The 13,818-nt window shown below is 38.5% G+C and overlaps 1 protein-coding gene and 2 pseudogenes across 1 annotated transcript; 2 read left to right on the top strand and 1 right to left on the bottom strand.

The window, feature by feature from the left end:
* The first annotated feature begins 1,326 nt into the window (after positions 1 to 1,326).
* Positions 1,327 to 3,291, top strand: LOC111203336 (annotated as a pseudogene).
* Positions 3,292 to 4,483: 1,192 nt separating this feature from the next.
* On the bottom strand, positions 4,484 to 5,268 carry LOC125582458 (secreted RxLR effector protein 161-like). Its single transcript, XM_048749183.1, has 2 exons — positions 4,957 to 5,268; positions 4,484 to 4,711 (listed from the first exon to the last, which is right to left on the bottom strand). The coding sequence occupies exons 1-2, from the start codon at positions 5,266 to 5,268 to the stop codon at positions 4,484 to 4,486; spliced, it is 540 nt and encodes a 179-aa protein (XP_048605140.1).
* Positions 5,269 to 10,610: 5,342 nt separating this feature from the next.
* LOC125581448 lies at positions 10,611 to 11,149 on the top strand (annotated as a pseudogene).
* Positions 11,150 to 13,818: the final 2,669 nt, after the last annotated feature.

Genomic DNA, 13,818 nt, shown 5'->3' on the forward strand with positions numbered 1-13,818 from the left:
TATATGTATACAAAAATGTAAGAAGCTGGCAAGAGAATTAATACGGACTTAAGAACAAACGGCAGACACATGAGTTCATTCATCTCCACGTATATATTCCTCTTGTACTCAATGTTTTTGTTAATTCCCTTGTATTTATCATCACTCCATCTTTAGTTTTTGGCTTTTTATATATTTCCATCTTATAATCGTTTGGATTTTTCTGTTTATTTGTGCAATAATGTTTCTGTTTTTATGTAAATATGCTTGGGCGCGGTTCAAGACACTGACGTGCATGTTAGTATACAAATCAGCCATACAAAATGTCTGGAACCGACTTATTTATGGGAAATGTCATCTTCTCATGATCAAATAGTTCCAAGTAATCAAATAGTGTTTGGTCTATTGGGGTAGTCGTGTAGATATGGTCTCTCTAAAAAATTAAGAAGTCATGTTCTCTCGGGCTCGAGTGTATTGATATATCTATTATCTTGCCGCCACAATGCATTCGAAAGATAAATAGATATATAGACACAACAGGTAGTATAATTTGTTTTTGTGAACATGAAAACTTAGTACAATAACTAATACTATGGCATAAAATTAAATTTCAGTTTGGTTTTTAGAATTTTCCTTGGCTCTACCAAATTCAAAAAACAAAACGAAAGTAAAAAACAACCCTAAGGTGCTTTCTTGATCATACCCTTTCTCTTTTTCCTTTATTTCCCTAACTTTTTTTTAAAACAATTTCCCTAACTTTTTAGCAATTAATTATTCGTTTAATTTCCCTAATTGCGTTTAGTAGTTCATAATTCCCATGCTAATTAACAACAAGAGTGATTAAAATAAATGTTTTATTATATTTTTACACTAAAAGTAATAAAGAACCCGTAAACTTTGCCCAAATTTGAGGATATGATATCAATAATAATGGAAATAATTAAGATAAAATAATAATAACCATCCATTAAGACCATGATTATTGGAGGTTCTTAGGGTGTGGTTCTTAGCGGAATATAAGAACCCGTGTCTTAACTTTTAACTAAAAAAAACTAAGAACTGATTCTTAAATAAGAGTTTTAAGAGCCGGTTCTTAATTTTTTTAGTTAAAAGTTAAGAGACAGGTTCTTATATTCCGCTAAGAACCTCAGTCCAAGAATCCCAGTAATCATGTTCTAAGGATGAAATTTAATTTGAAAAACAAAATTGTGGGACATTTGAAAAGAGGGAAAAAAAATAAAAAGACCCAGCAAAAAAATAAAAAGAAAACGTAAAGCTAAAGCAAACAAGCCTATAGCTAAGCGTCGTTACACTTTCAAAACCTCTCAGTCTCTCATCAAAATCCGAGAAAAAACAAAAAGAAAAGTCTAAAGAAACTCTAATCTAAAGATCCGATCGTCGTCATCTTCACTTCTCTGGATCTTCGCCTTTTGTTTTGTCTCTTTTGCTTTATGTTCTGTTTCTATATCTTGCCCTAAATGAAAGACAGAGGAAAGAGAACAGCAATGGAGAGAAGAAACGACGACGTCTCGCTTCACTACAGCTCACCGTCGGAGCTCTCTTGTGGGAAACATCCATCGGTTTCCACTGTCGGAATATGTCCGTACTGTCTGAACGACCGTTTAGTTAACCTCGTATGCTCAGGATGCGGCGAACAGAGACTCTCTTCTTGCTCTTGCTCAGATATCTCTTCTAACCGAACCTCAAACGCCGCCGTAGACGCCGAGAAAGTCCTCCGGATCGCTTCTCTCATCGACGAAGAGGCGACGAAACAGAGGAAGCCGAAGAGAACAGAGGAAGTTGTGGTGTTCAAGAGGAGTAGTAGCAGCTGCGTTGAGATTAACAAGACGAAGCATCATCATAGATTCTCGAGACTCGGGAGGTTCTTCAGGAGGATTAATCCGAGAAAGGACAGAGCTTTCGATGAGAAGAACAACAACGACAACGATTCTTGGGTTTTGAAACAGAGTGTTTCGAGATCGAGATCGCTCTGTAGCTTCCGAGGAGGAAACGGGTACCTTATCGGGTCGGAAGAAGACGTATCGTCTTACTCCGGCGCGAGGAGCTCGTTCTCCGCCGCGAGAAGCTCCAGCGTCAACGGCGGTTTAGGGGTTTTCGATGCGACGATAACAGAGCATCGGAGGAGTAACTTCGAAGGGAGGAAGAGTAACTTCACAGCGAGACGACGGAGCACCGGAGGAGTAATTTCAGTGAACCGGAGCCGCCTCGGAGGAGCTGTTTCGAGGCGAGGAAGAGTAACTTCAGTGAAACAGAGTATCCCAGGAAGAGTAACTTCAGCGAAACAGAGTATAAACAGAGTATCAATAATCATCCACGTAGGAGCAATTACGAAGCGCCGCCAAGGAAGAGTGACTCGTCGGCGATGAGTTTCACGAGAAGGGTTTTGTCGATGAAAGAGAGTTACTTTACCGGAGGAGAAGAGCCTGGTTTTATAGATCTCAAGTTGATTCCTCTGGAGGAGGAGATGTAGTGGTGAACGACGGCGTTTTGGGAGCATGGAGGAGGAGGGTCTTGCCGGTTAACAAAGAAGGATAGAGAGGTGAGTAAGAGTCGAAGAAGTTTCAAAGGATGGAAATGGATATTCGGAACATCATCATCTTCATCATCATCAAAGAGATTCATGATGAATTGATGATGCTGATGGAGATTGAAGGTAACAATTGAACTGTTGAGTGATCCGATACAAATCTTAGTAATAAAGGCTTTAAATTTTTTTTCTCTAATGATTTTATCATTTTGTTTTGTTGAATATATATATATATATCGACGCATCGGACTCCAAGTTTTGTGATTGAAATGATAAAGAGATGTGATTATGAGTGTACACAACTTAACCGGTTTTAACCAAAGTCTCATTTGTAAACTGGTAACCTTAGAGTTCTAATGTATTTTATTGGTCACTTTAATTCAATACATGTGAAGGTTGATTAGCCTTTGTGAACTTTCATTGATACTGCTTGCGTCAGAAGCTTTATCTACTAGAAATCTAATATTCTTTTTACTTGTGTATAAGCTATTGAAATATTCAGACATGAGCTTATATTCATCACCTTGTCCTCGGTATATGAATCTAAATATTATGGAACAGACTATCAACGCGCGATAGAATGCTGGGTTGGGGAGCTGATGTATATTTGAACTGTCTCTTGTGTTCAGGATCTGATGAGTCTAGGCAACATCTGTCTCCATCTGTCGCCTCCTATCTTATTTGAAGAATGTTTGAGGTGGTTAAAACCCCCTACTACAGACACTAATAGTCTCCAATCATTAAGCTGATCTTTAAAGCTGTTGTTTTATATGGTTTGGAAAGAGAGAAAATGCTCGGTTGCACACCAACTTGTGCAGACCTACTCAAGCCATTATATCAAGTAGATTGTGCAATTGCGGTTAGACCCACTATCTCTGAACATGAAGCTCGCTAGTAGTTCTTCATCTACTCTTTTGGGTTCTTGGTTAAGTCTTTTTTTGAGGGCATTATTGTTAAGTCCCTGGGTATAGCCACTCTGGTCGTTTTTTTTCTTTTCGTAAAGTTAGGTGGTAGAGCGTGTGATCAATCTTTTTTTTTGGTATGAAATGAAATGATAGAAAACAAAATAAAAAAAAATGTTTTTAAAAACATAATTCTGTCTCTTTACCACTTTAAAACAGTTCTTCAAGTTTTTATGTTTGCACACTTTCTAACAACGATTTTGCTTTAAAGATTCATTCTTACGATTGAACTACATTATTATAGGCTGATGCCTAGGAATAATGTTGTATAGTGGTCCAAACTAAAGCAATATAGCGAAAATTTCCAGCCTAGGCCCATGTTAAGCCTAATACAATCTTCATAGCCGTAGCGATGATGATGATTCCAAAGACGGGTTCAGTATAACATTCTGAAATTTCAAGGGTCGAACAAACATCATGAAGATGATTGGAGCTTCAAGGCCAGCAAAAGCTTATCATCGCACAATAATCCCCACCAGATATGAGATATAGATATAGCAATTACTCCCTGATAAAGATATAGATGCTGTAACTCTTAATGCATGTAAACAGTGATGAGAAAAATGTAGTTCACTCGTTGTATTGAATCTTATGTGCTTTCCTATGTTGGTTTGCTGCTGTATTCTCTGCAGCGTTTGTGATTGCATTAGTTATTGGTTGGATATATGAGATATAAACATCATTACATTTTTCTAATCACTGTTTAAATGCATTGAGAGGATCTATTTGTTGTTTAAACTCGTTTGGTGTGTGTATGAACTCAATGAATAACAGAACTAATTCTTCTTATTAATCTCTTGTGGAAACTCACTCAAAACCACAAGCACTCAATCACACAACTCACACTAATATCATCAAATGACATTGTGTTTATATAAGACTTTAGATATCCTAATCCTAAAAGGAAACACTTATAAGTAGATAACTCCTAAATACACTTTGATCCTTATCTCATAAAGATCCTAAACTACTTAGGATTAGGATAGCTTGACGCTCAAGCTTTCTTCAAGCTTACTTCAACAGTCTTCTTCTCCTTAAGCTTGAACTTCATATCTTTCAAGTCTTGAATGCCTATGAGATCTCTCATCTCTTTATACTTGACTCTTCCCGATGCTTTAGTTAGAACATCTGCCTTTTGCTCACTCCCCGGTACATGCTCAACTTCTAGTAACTCTTTCTCACACATTCTCTGATAAAATGATACCTTGAATGTATATGTTTGCTGCGCCCATGAAACACCGGATTTTTTGAAAGTGCAATAGTCGATCGATTGTCGATGCGTATGGTGGTCCTTTTGAATAGAGCTCCCGTGATCTCTCCAAGGAGATCTTGCAACCAGATCGCTTGTCTTGCTGCCTCTGTCGCTGCCATGAACTCAGCTTCACATGATGATAGCGCAACTGTCTCTTGTTTTTGAGAACACCAGGTGATAGGACTCTGGCCAAGATAAAATATATGTCCCGTTACACTCCTTCCATCATCAGGATCTGTATTATAAGAACTGTCGCTGTAGCCAACTACTTCATCTCTCTCATCCTTTGACCTCCCGAAGTTTAGACCAAGCGTAGTAGTACCTTGCAAGTACCGTAGACACTGTTTTATTGCTATGCCATGCGATTCCTTCGGGTTTGCCATATACCAGCTTAATACCCCAATGCAATATGACAAGTCCGGTCTAGTATGGAGTAGAGAACGGAAACATCCAATAATCTTTCTATAGTTAGTTGCATCGATATCTCTTTCCTTTTCAGACTTGGCTAGCTTGAGCCCCATCTCCATTGGCGTTTGAACTGAATGCAAGAGCTCATCCCCCGGCTTCCTCTAGTATCTTCAGAGCATACCGGTTCTGACACAAAGAGATACCCTCTGCATGTTGATTCACTTCAATCCCCAGATAGTAAGTAAGCCTGCCTAGATCACTCATCTCGAACTTCATCGCCATCTCAGCCTTAAACTCTTTAATCTGTTTCAGACTTGTTCCTGTCACAAACAAATCGTCAACATACACAGCAACCACTAGAAGATCTCCGCTCACTGACCTTCGATACACAGAAGGTTCCTTCAAGCATCTCTCGAACCGAAAACCTAACAAGATTTTGTTTAGCTTGTAGTTCCAAGCTCGAGGTGCTTGCTTAAGGCCATATAATGCCTTTCTCAGTAGATAAACCTTCCTCTCACTTCCTTTAACCTCAAATCCTTTTGGTTGTGTAAAATATACTGTTTTTTTTTAAGTCTCCATGCAGAAACGCAGTTTTGACATCGAGATGATGAATTTCCCATCCATGAGAAGCTGCAAGGTTGATTAGTAGCCGCATGGTTTCGATTCGAGCCACAGGAGCAAACACTTCTTCATAGTCTATCCCATGTTTCTGCACATATCCTTTTGCGACCAAACGAGCTTTGTATTTGTGAATACTGCCATCTGCGTTTCGCTTAATTTTGAACACCCATTTTTAAGCCTATCGGCTCGCTCCCTGTGGCAGCTCAACTAGACTCCAATAGTCTAGTTTAGTGATCGACTTTCTCATCTTCACACGCGAGAATCCATTCTTTAAGCTCTTTTGCCTGCTCGAAGCTGCTTGGTTCATCGTTTAGGGTTAGCAGTAGCTTGTCTCCTTCATACTCGGCTACCAACACATAGTCTTCCAGATATTTTGGTCTTAATCTTTGTCTCTCTGAACGCCTTAGCCCCGGTGGATCACCGTCTTGTGTCATCTCTTCTTCATCTTCATCGGTTGTATCACTCTCCTCTGTTTCAATATTTCATTAGAGCTAGGTTTCACCAACTCGACCTTACTTTGCTATGTTTCTTCTCCCTCAATGCCATAATTTCCGAAAGCTCCTACAACAACTTTGAAATCACGTACTTGGCTATCTTCTGCGTCAGCTTACTTCCAATTCCATCCCTTCGTTTCATCAAATACAACATCTCGGGCTGACAACTATTCGCTTAGCTTGAGGATCAAGTAATCGATATGCCTTTGATCCTGGTTCTGTGCCAAGATGAACTAATAGTCGTGATCTGTCATCGAGTTTTCTTAACAGCTTCGATTCTATCTTTGCATAACAGATGCATCCAAAGGTTCGCAGATGAGCAATATTTGGCTTCTTTCCTCGGAAAGCCTGATACGGAGTAACATCCTTTAATGCCCTCGTAGCTATTCTGTTCAACAATAGGTGGAGTGTCTGATTCCTTCTCCCCACAAGTAGTTTGGGACATTCATGTGCTTCAAGCAGCTTTTGGTCATCTCTAACAACGTCCTGTTGCGTCTCTCGACGACACCATTCTGTTGAGGGCTATGGGTGCTGTAAGATGCCTCCTGATACCTGATTCTTCGCAGTACTCATGGAATTCGTTTGATAAAAACTCTCCTCCCCTATCCGTTCTTAGGGTTTGTATCTTTGCTTTTGTCTCCTGCTCTACTCGTTTCTTAAAGACTTTGAACTTACTAAACGCCTCGCTCTTCTCTTTAAGTAGAATAGTCCACATATATCTTGAATGATCATCAATTAGGACGAAGATATACCTGTTTCCAGCACTTGTGGTTGGTGTTATGGGACCACATAAGTCACCATGTATAAGCTCAAGCAGCTTCTCAGCTCTGTAGGTTGTTGTTTGCGGGAAGGATTGTCTGGCTTGTTTGCCAAGTAAGCAAGAACCGCTTACATTCTTCTCGATATTGATTTGTGGAACACCAACAACCAGCCTTCATTGAACCATTTGATCACATTGTCTCCAATTGATATGTCCTAACCTTGAATGCCAGCGCAGAAAACTACTTGTTTCAGTTGTGAGTAAACTCATTGTCTTCTTTATCTTCATTCGAACTTTGTACAGGCGATTTTTCGACCTAGCAGCCTTAGCAATCAGCTTTCCCTCACGATCATACATTATGATATATTCATCCTTCATTCTTATGTCGCAACCCGACTCTGTAGCCTGTCCTAAAGATATAATATTACTCTTTAGATCTGGTATATAGTAAATGTCTAGAATCTTTCGTGGTTCTCCGTTTCTGTCCAAGAACTCGATAGACCCCTTTCCTTTGATATCAATGCGAGAGTCGTCGCCAAATCTGACTTTTCCAGTAATGGTCTCATCAATGCTCGAAAAATATCTCCTATCACCACTCATATGATTTCTAGCTCCGTTGTCGAGGTACCAGATGTTATCTTCGTCATTACCTACTTCGTACTTGCTTGGAAGCGCCTTTTCTTCATTCAAATAAACAACCTCATGAAGCATAAGCTCATCAGCCTCTTGAGTATCATCTTTCTCCACTTCTTGTGCCTCCTGAAGCTTCAGTTTGAGGTCAGGACAATCCATCACGTAATGGCCAACTTGTCACAGCGGTAACAGGTGACGCGTGATGCGTCACGCGGAGTGTAGTATCTCCCGCGACCTCGTCCCCTGTTTTGATATCTTCCTCCACGGCCTCTGTACCGATTGTCTCCATTGAAACCACCGCGATTTGATTGTGTGTCGCTGTTTGCATACATCAACTTGCCATGTTTTCTGGAACTTCTTCTTCCTCTGCAACACACGCTCCTCATATGCTTTGAGACGTCCTACAATGTCCTCAAACTGGTTGTTTTTTAGATCCAGTACCTGCTCCAAAGCCGCCACTACATGAAATGTATTTTCTCCGGGGAAGACACTTTAGAAATTTCTTAACAAGTTTGGTTTCTTCGATCTCTTCACCCAGGCTAGATGACTTTGATGATATCTCAGAAAGCTTTCCAACGAATTATCAATCATCTCTGTATCCTTCATCTTGAGATGATCAACTCTCCGCCATTAGAGTCTGCAATCGAGCTTCCTTTACTCTCTCTGCTCCGACGTTTCTTGCTTTGATTGCGTCTCATACTTTCTTTGCCGTGCTTAGCTCGCCTACCTGTAGGATAAGAGTCTCGGGTATTGATTGAAACAGAAGCACCATAGCCATATCATTCTTGGCATCGTCCCTTGCTTCGTCCTCAACAATTTCCCAGACCTTATGAACCCTAAGAGAATTCTCATTCTCATGGCCCACACTGTATAGTTTGTTGCGTTTAGTATAGGGCACTTAATGGAAGAGACTCCCCCTCCTTCGTCGAAGTCGTTATCGCCACCGTAAGATCCGTCATATTGGTACCGTAAGCTCTGATACCACAATGTTGTTTAAACTCGTTTGGTGTGTGTATGAACTCAATGAATAACAAGAACTAACTCTTCTTATTAATCTCTTTTGGAAACTCACTCAAACCACAAACACTCAATCACACAACTCACACTAATATCATCTCATGACATTGTGTTTATATAAGACTTTAGATATCCTAATCCTAAAAAGAAACACTTGTAAGTAGATAACTCCTAAATACACTTTGATCCTTATCTCATAAAGATCCTAAACTACTTATGATTAGGATAGCTTGACGCTCAAGCTTTCTTCAAGCTTACTTCATTCAACTCTATAACTTTATTAGGGAGTAATGGCTATATCTATATCTCATATCTGGTGGGTTATTATTGTGTGATGATAAGCTTTTGCGGGCCTTACAGCTCCATCTCATTCATGAATTTTGTTCGACACTTCCGTCTTTTGATTCATCATCCTCGCTAGGGCTGTGCAGATTGGATTAGGCTTGGCATGGGCTTGAATTCTTGCATGAATTTGCTTTAATTTTTAATCGCTAAAAAACAGATGCATGGAAAGTAAGCCAGTCACGGTCGGTCTGTAGTTTTATCGGACATGGTCGGCCCTCAGGTTTTTGGACCACTATATAACGTTATTTATTAGGCATCAGCATAATTAATTGTTATTATTGTTTTTTCTGTCAAGGGTAGTCATTGTTGAAGATTATAGTACGTATACCATTTTATTTGTTAGAATATTGATTGATTTTTTTTAACTTGAACATGTATATGTAAATACATTGAAATCATCTTGATGCAAGTTGAATAAGATTTTTATCCATATCCAATTTAATGCAAGACAAATGAAAACGATAGTAAAGAACCTTGACATATCATTTCTGATCATCATATACTACTTCATTAAAATTTGATGAGCTTGTTAAGATTGAGAAATAGATAAGAATCAGTTGTGGAAGCATGACTTGCTAATCTGGCAAAAGAAACGTTTCTAAGACGAAAAGCATGGCTGAAGTTGGATAATTTGGCCACGTATGTTTCATATCCAATGTAAAAGAAAAACGTTTTTTACATTTTAGTATTCTAATGGGTATATATGAAAGGAAAACTTGTTTGATACTGAATCCGAGAATAATAAAGCTAGGTTACTTTGTTCGTTAATAACATTCATGTAAACATTCGTAAAGTCTATAAATATTGTTTTAACCAATGCTTATGTTTTCTACTTACCATGTTTTTATTTGTTATTATCAGTTTTTAGTCTTGGCCAAACGATAGTTTTAACTTTTATCTGGTGATGACTTATGCATGGTCTTATTAAAACTATCAATGCATCTATTTGCCAAACGTATCAATGTACCATTCTATCTTGATGTTCGGATTCACGTAACCTTTGCTTTGGTGTTTAATAAAGAAAGATACTTAGCGTGTACATAAGGGACAGCTTTTCACAAAAGAGCTTTGAATTACGTCATATCTTTTAGTTCACATGAACTTAATTTATATTTTACTTCCATATATCACTATAATCGCTATTTTCCAGAAAGATTTGTAATCGCATGATCACTGCAGATTCAATAACTAGTCGATTTTAATGTGTACATAACATGGTACTTGTTAGCTGAAATTAGAAATTTTCATAATTTAATCAAAAACCATTTTCCTTCATCCATACCCTACAAAAAGAATATCTTGATCGAATGGCTACATTAATATAGAGTGTTATTCAAGGAAATTAGGCAAGATTATCGTAATCCCATAAATTCTGTTCACACATTATATTATCCAAAATAATACTCTATATACGTTCATTTATTATATTTTTGCTTCGTAGATTATCCCTTTCCCAATGTCTTCCCTTAGAAAGCAAGAACAAAGGAGTTTGTTGAAACCAAATTTCCCAAAATATGTTAGGATTTAGATTGCTCTTAATTTCTTCTTTTGCCTTTGTATTTCTTAACTGACTCAATTTCATTCAAATTCAATGGAAGATCTTAACACATTTGCTGCTGACTGCGTCGTTGTATCATGTTGCTGCAACTGTCTTTTCTCCAAATCGTGATCTTCATCTTCCTTGGGATTCCTCAAAAACTGATCAAGAACACAAGAAAATGTTACACAAAATGGGGCATAAACGGAAGAACAAAAAGAATGGGGCTCGATTATGAATGTCGAGGAAACACCGGGGTCGATGGGGAATGGAGAAAAGAGACTCTGAGTATAGAGATGGAGGGCTTTGGATGTATTGAAGAAGTGAAGAGGCTTTACAGGAGTTTTCAAAGATGGTGAGTTTTGTTTGGAAGCTTCTGGCGAAAAGAGAGGGTTCAAAACTTGTCAATGTCAAGTTGTGTTAATGAAAACTTTGACCTAAAATTTGTAAGTCGTTATGAGATAATCGAAGAAAATTTCTACTCCTTGGATTATACATTAACAACTTCACATATTGAAATTAGTGGAAATAAAAATAGCCCTTGTATCCACTAGGTTGGGGTTTTGCTTGTTCCCAACTTCAGAGATCCGTATTTTTTCAGCCTGTTCTGATCATCATATAGTTAATAAATGACATGCTTTGTGAAAATTTTATATCATGGACACTCTTTTAATATCGACTCATACAAGTTTTAACAAGTAATAAATATCATAATGAATTTTATTATGGCGGTGAAAGTTTGATTGGTGATTATTTAGTTGTAGTGCACCAATAAAATGTCATAGTATTATGGATGTTTTTAAAAGAAAAGAACATCAGATTTTAAGATAACATAAATCGGATATAAGAGTAGTAAAATATTCATTCATATGATCATATTCAAATTCTAAAATATTATTTTTTTTTAAATGTTTTTGCTTTATTCCTTTTTGATTTTTGTTTAATCACAACGGTTAGTAACAAGCAATCACTACAAGAAAACAGCGATATTCTAACGGACATCCGACGGAAAATAAATCCTCGGAATATCCCGAGGAATTTCCGAGGATTCCGAGGAAACACAAAATTTGGTTTCCTCAGAATTTCCTCGGAATATACCGACGAATCCGAGGAAATATCAATCCGTCGGAATATTCCGAGGAAATTCCGAGGAAACATGTGTTCCTCGGAAAAAACCGGTGAATTCCGAGGAAATATTATAGCCGTTGGAGAGCCGTTGGGGGATTTTCAAATTCCGAGGAAATTCCGACAACTAGCCGTTGGCGTCGGAATTTTCCTCGGTCTGTCGGCAGGATTTAAACTATAAATACAAGCACTCTTCTTCTCTTCATTCACTTCATATCTTCATCCTCCCTCTTACTCTATTTACCCCGAATTTGATTCATAAAAAATATGCTTCTTCAAATTATTTTCGTTCTTGGATCGATCGACCTCATTTGGATCCGAACACGAGATTGCTTACGGAAGAATACCAACGAGGTATAAACCCAAATTCATGGGTTAGTTCACCGACAACCGGAAGCAAAAACATGTATGTTAAGATGTTCTTGCTCTAATTGTAAAAATAGAAAGGTTATTAAAGAGTGAGATGTTTGGACTCATCTATATTTGAGTGGGTTTACACGAAGTTACAAAATTTGGTATCATCATGGGAAAACTGATTATGAACATGGTAGTACTAGCGAACCTCAGCCAGCGGTTAATTAGAAGAACCAATTAGAACGGATGTAGATTATGGTGTAGGTACTGAGCAGATGGTAAATGATCATTTTAGAGGGGAAGGAAAATTTACCCAATGAACAAGCTAGGAGATTTTATGATATGTTGGATGCTGGAAAGCAACCATTGTACGAAGGTTGCAGAGATGGTCATTCAGCTTTATCATCTGCTACAAGATTGATGCATTAAAACAAATTATAATTTGGCTGAAGACTGTGTGGATGCGATTGCTGATTTTGTAAAAGGTATTCTACCCGAGGATAATGTAGCTCCCTTGTTCATACTACGAGGTTCAGAAAACTCGTAGCTGGTCTTGGTTTATCGTATCAGGTATAGATGTATGCAGCGACAACTGCATGATTTATTGGAGGGCGGATGAACATCGGGTTACATGCAAATTTTGTGGAAAGCCTCGTTATAAAGATACGAGTGGAAGAGTTCCAGTGCCATATAAAAGGATGGTGGTATTTACCTTTGGCGGAAAAGTTGCAGAGGTTGTATCTGTCTGAACGCACAGCGCAAACCAATGAGATGGCATGCGGAGCACTCAACAGATGGTGAGATCAGACATCCTTCAGATGCAAAAGCGTGGAAGCATTCCAATCAAGTATCCCGACTTTCGTATAGAGAGAGAAATGTCTACCTTGGATTATGTACTGATGGTTTCATCAGTCCGTTTGGCAAGAGTGGAAGACAATATTCTCTATGGCCCGTCATTCTTACACCATACAACCTACCCCCAAACTTTTGCTTGCGACGAGAGTTTTTTGTTTCTCTCTATTTCTCGTTCCCGGACCAGAGCATCCTAAGAGATCACTTTATGTGTTTGTTTCTTCAGCCACTAATATATGAGTTGCAACAACTATGGGCTCAAGGTGCTGAAACAAATACGATGTTTCGTGTAAAGAAAACTTTCAAATGCGGGCAGTACTAATGTGGACAATAAGTGATTTTCCAGCATATGGTATGTTTGTCTGGATGGACAACGCATGGAAGGCTATCATGTCCATATTGTCAAGATAACACTGATGCTTTCCAACTAAACACGGAAGGAAAAACGTGTTGGTTTGACTGTCACAGGAGATTCCTACCAACGATCATCCATATCGTAGGAGTAGGAATTGTTTACGAAGAACAAGAGGGTGTTTGACAGTCCACCTCCGGAAATTTGGTGGGAAAGATTCGAAGATACAACTAAGAGATTTTGGGTGCAGAAAGGACGCCAGACGTCGGTGGACATGAGGTTTTCCGGTAGATGCTGTTGGAGAACTACATAACTGACACAAAAAAAGTATTTTTCTGGGATCTGCCATACTGGAGGATCTGAGGCATAATTTAGATGTCATGCATATTGAGAAGAACTTTTTTGACAATCTCATGAACACATCCTTAATGTTCAAGTAAACAAAGGATAATTTTGAAGTCAGCCTGGATTTAGTCGATATATGCGCCTCTGTTCAGAACTTCATGTGATGAGAATGGTAGGGCTCCTTTTCCCATATACCGACTTGATGCAGAGGAAAAGATGCTTTCTTTGATTGGA

The sequence above is a fragment of the Brassica napus genome, chromosome C2 (assembly GCF_020379485.1).
Source record: "Brassica napus cultivar Da-Ae chromosome C2, Da-Ae, whole genome shotgun sequence".
In the NCBI taxonomy this organism is placed as follows: Eukaryota; Viridiplantae; Streptophyta; class Magnoliopsida; order Brassicales; family Brassicaceae; genus Brassica; species Brassica napus.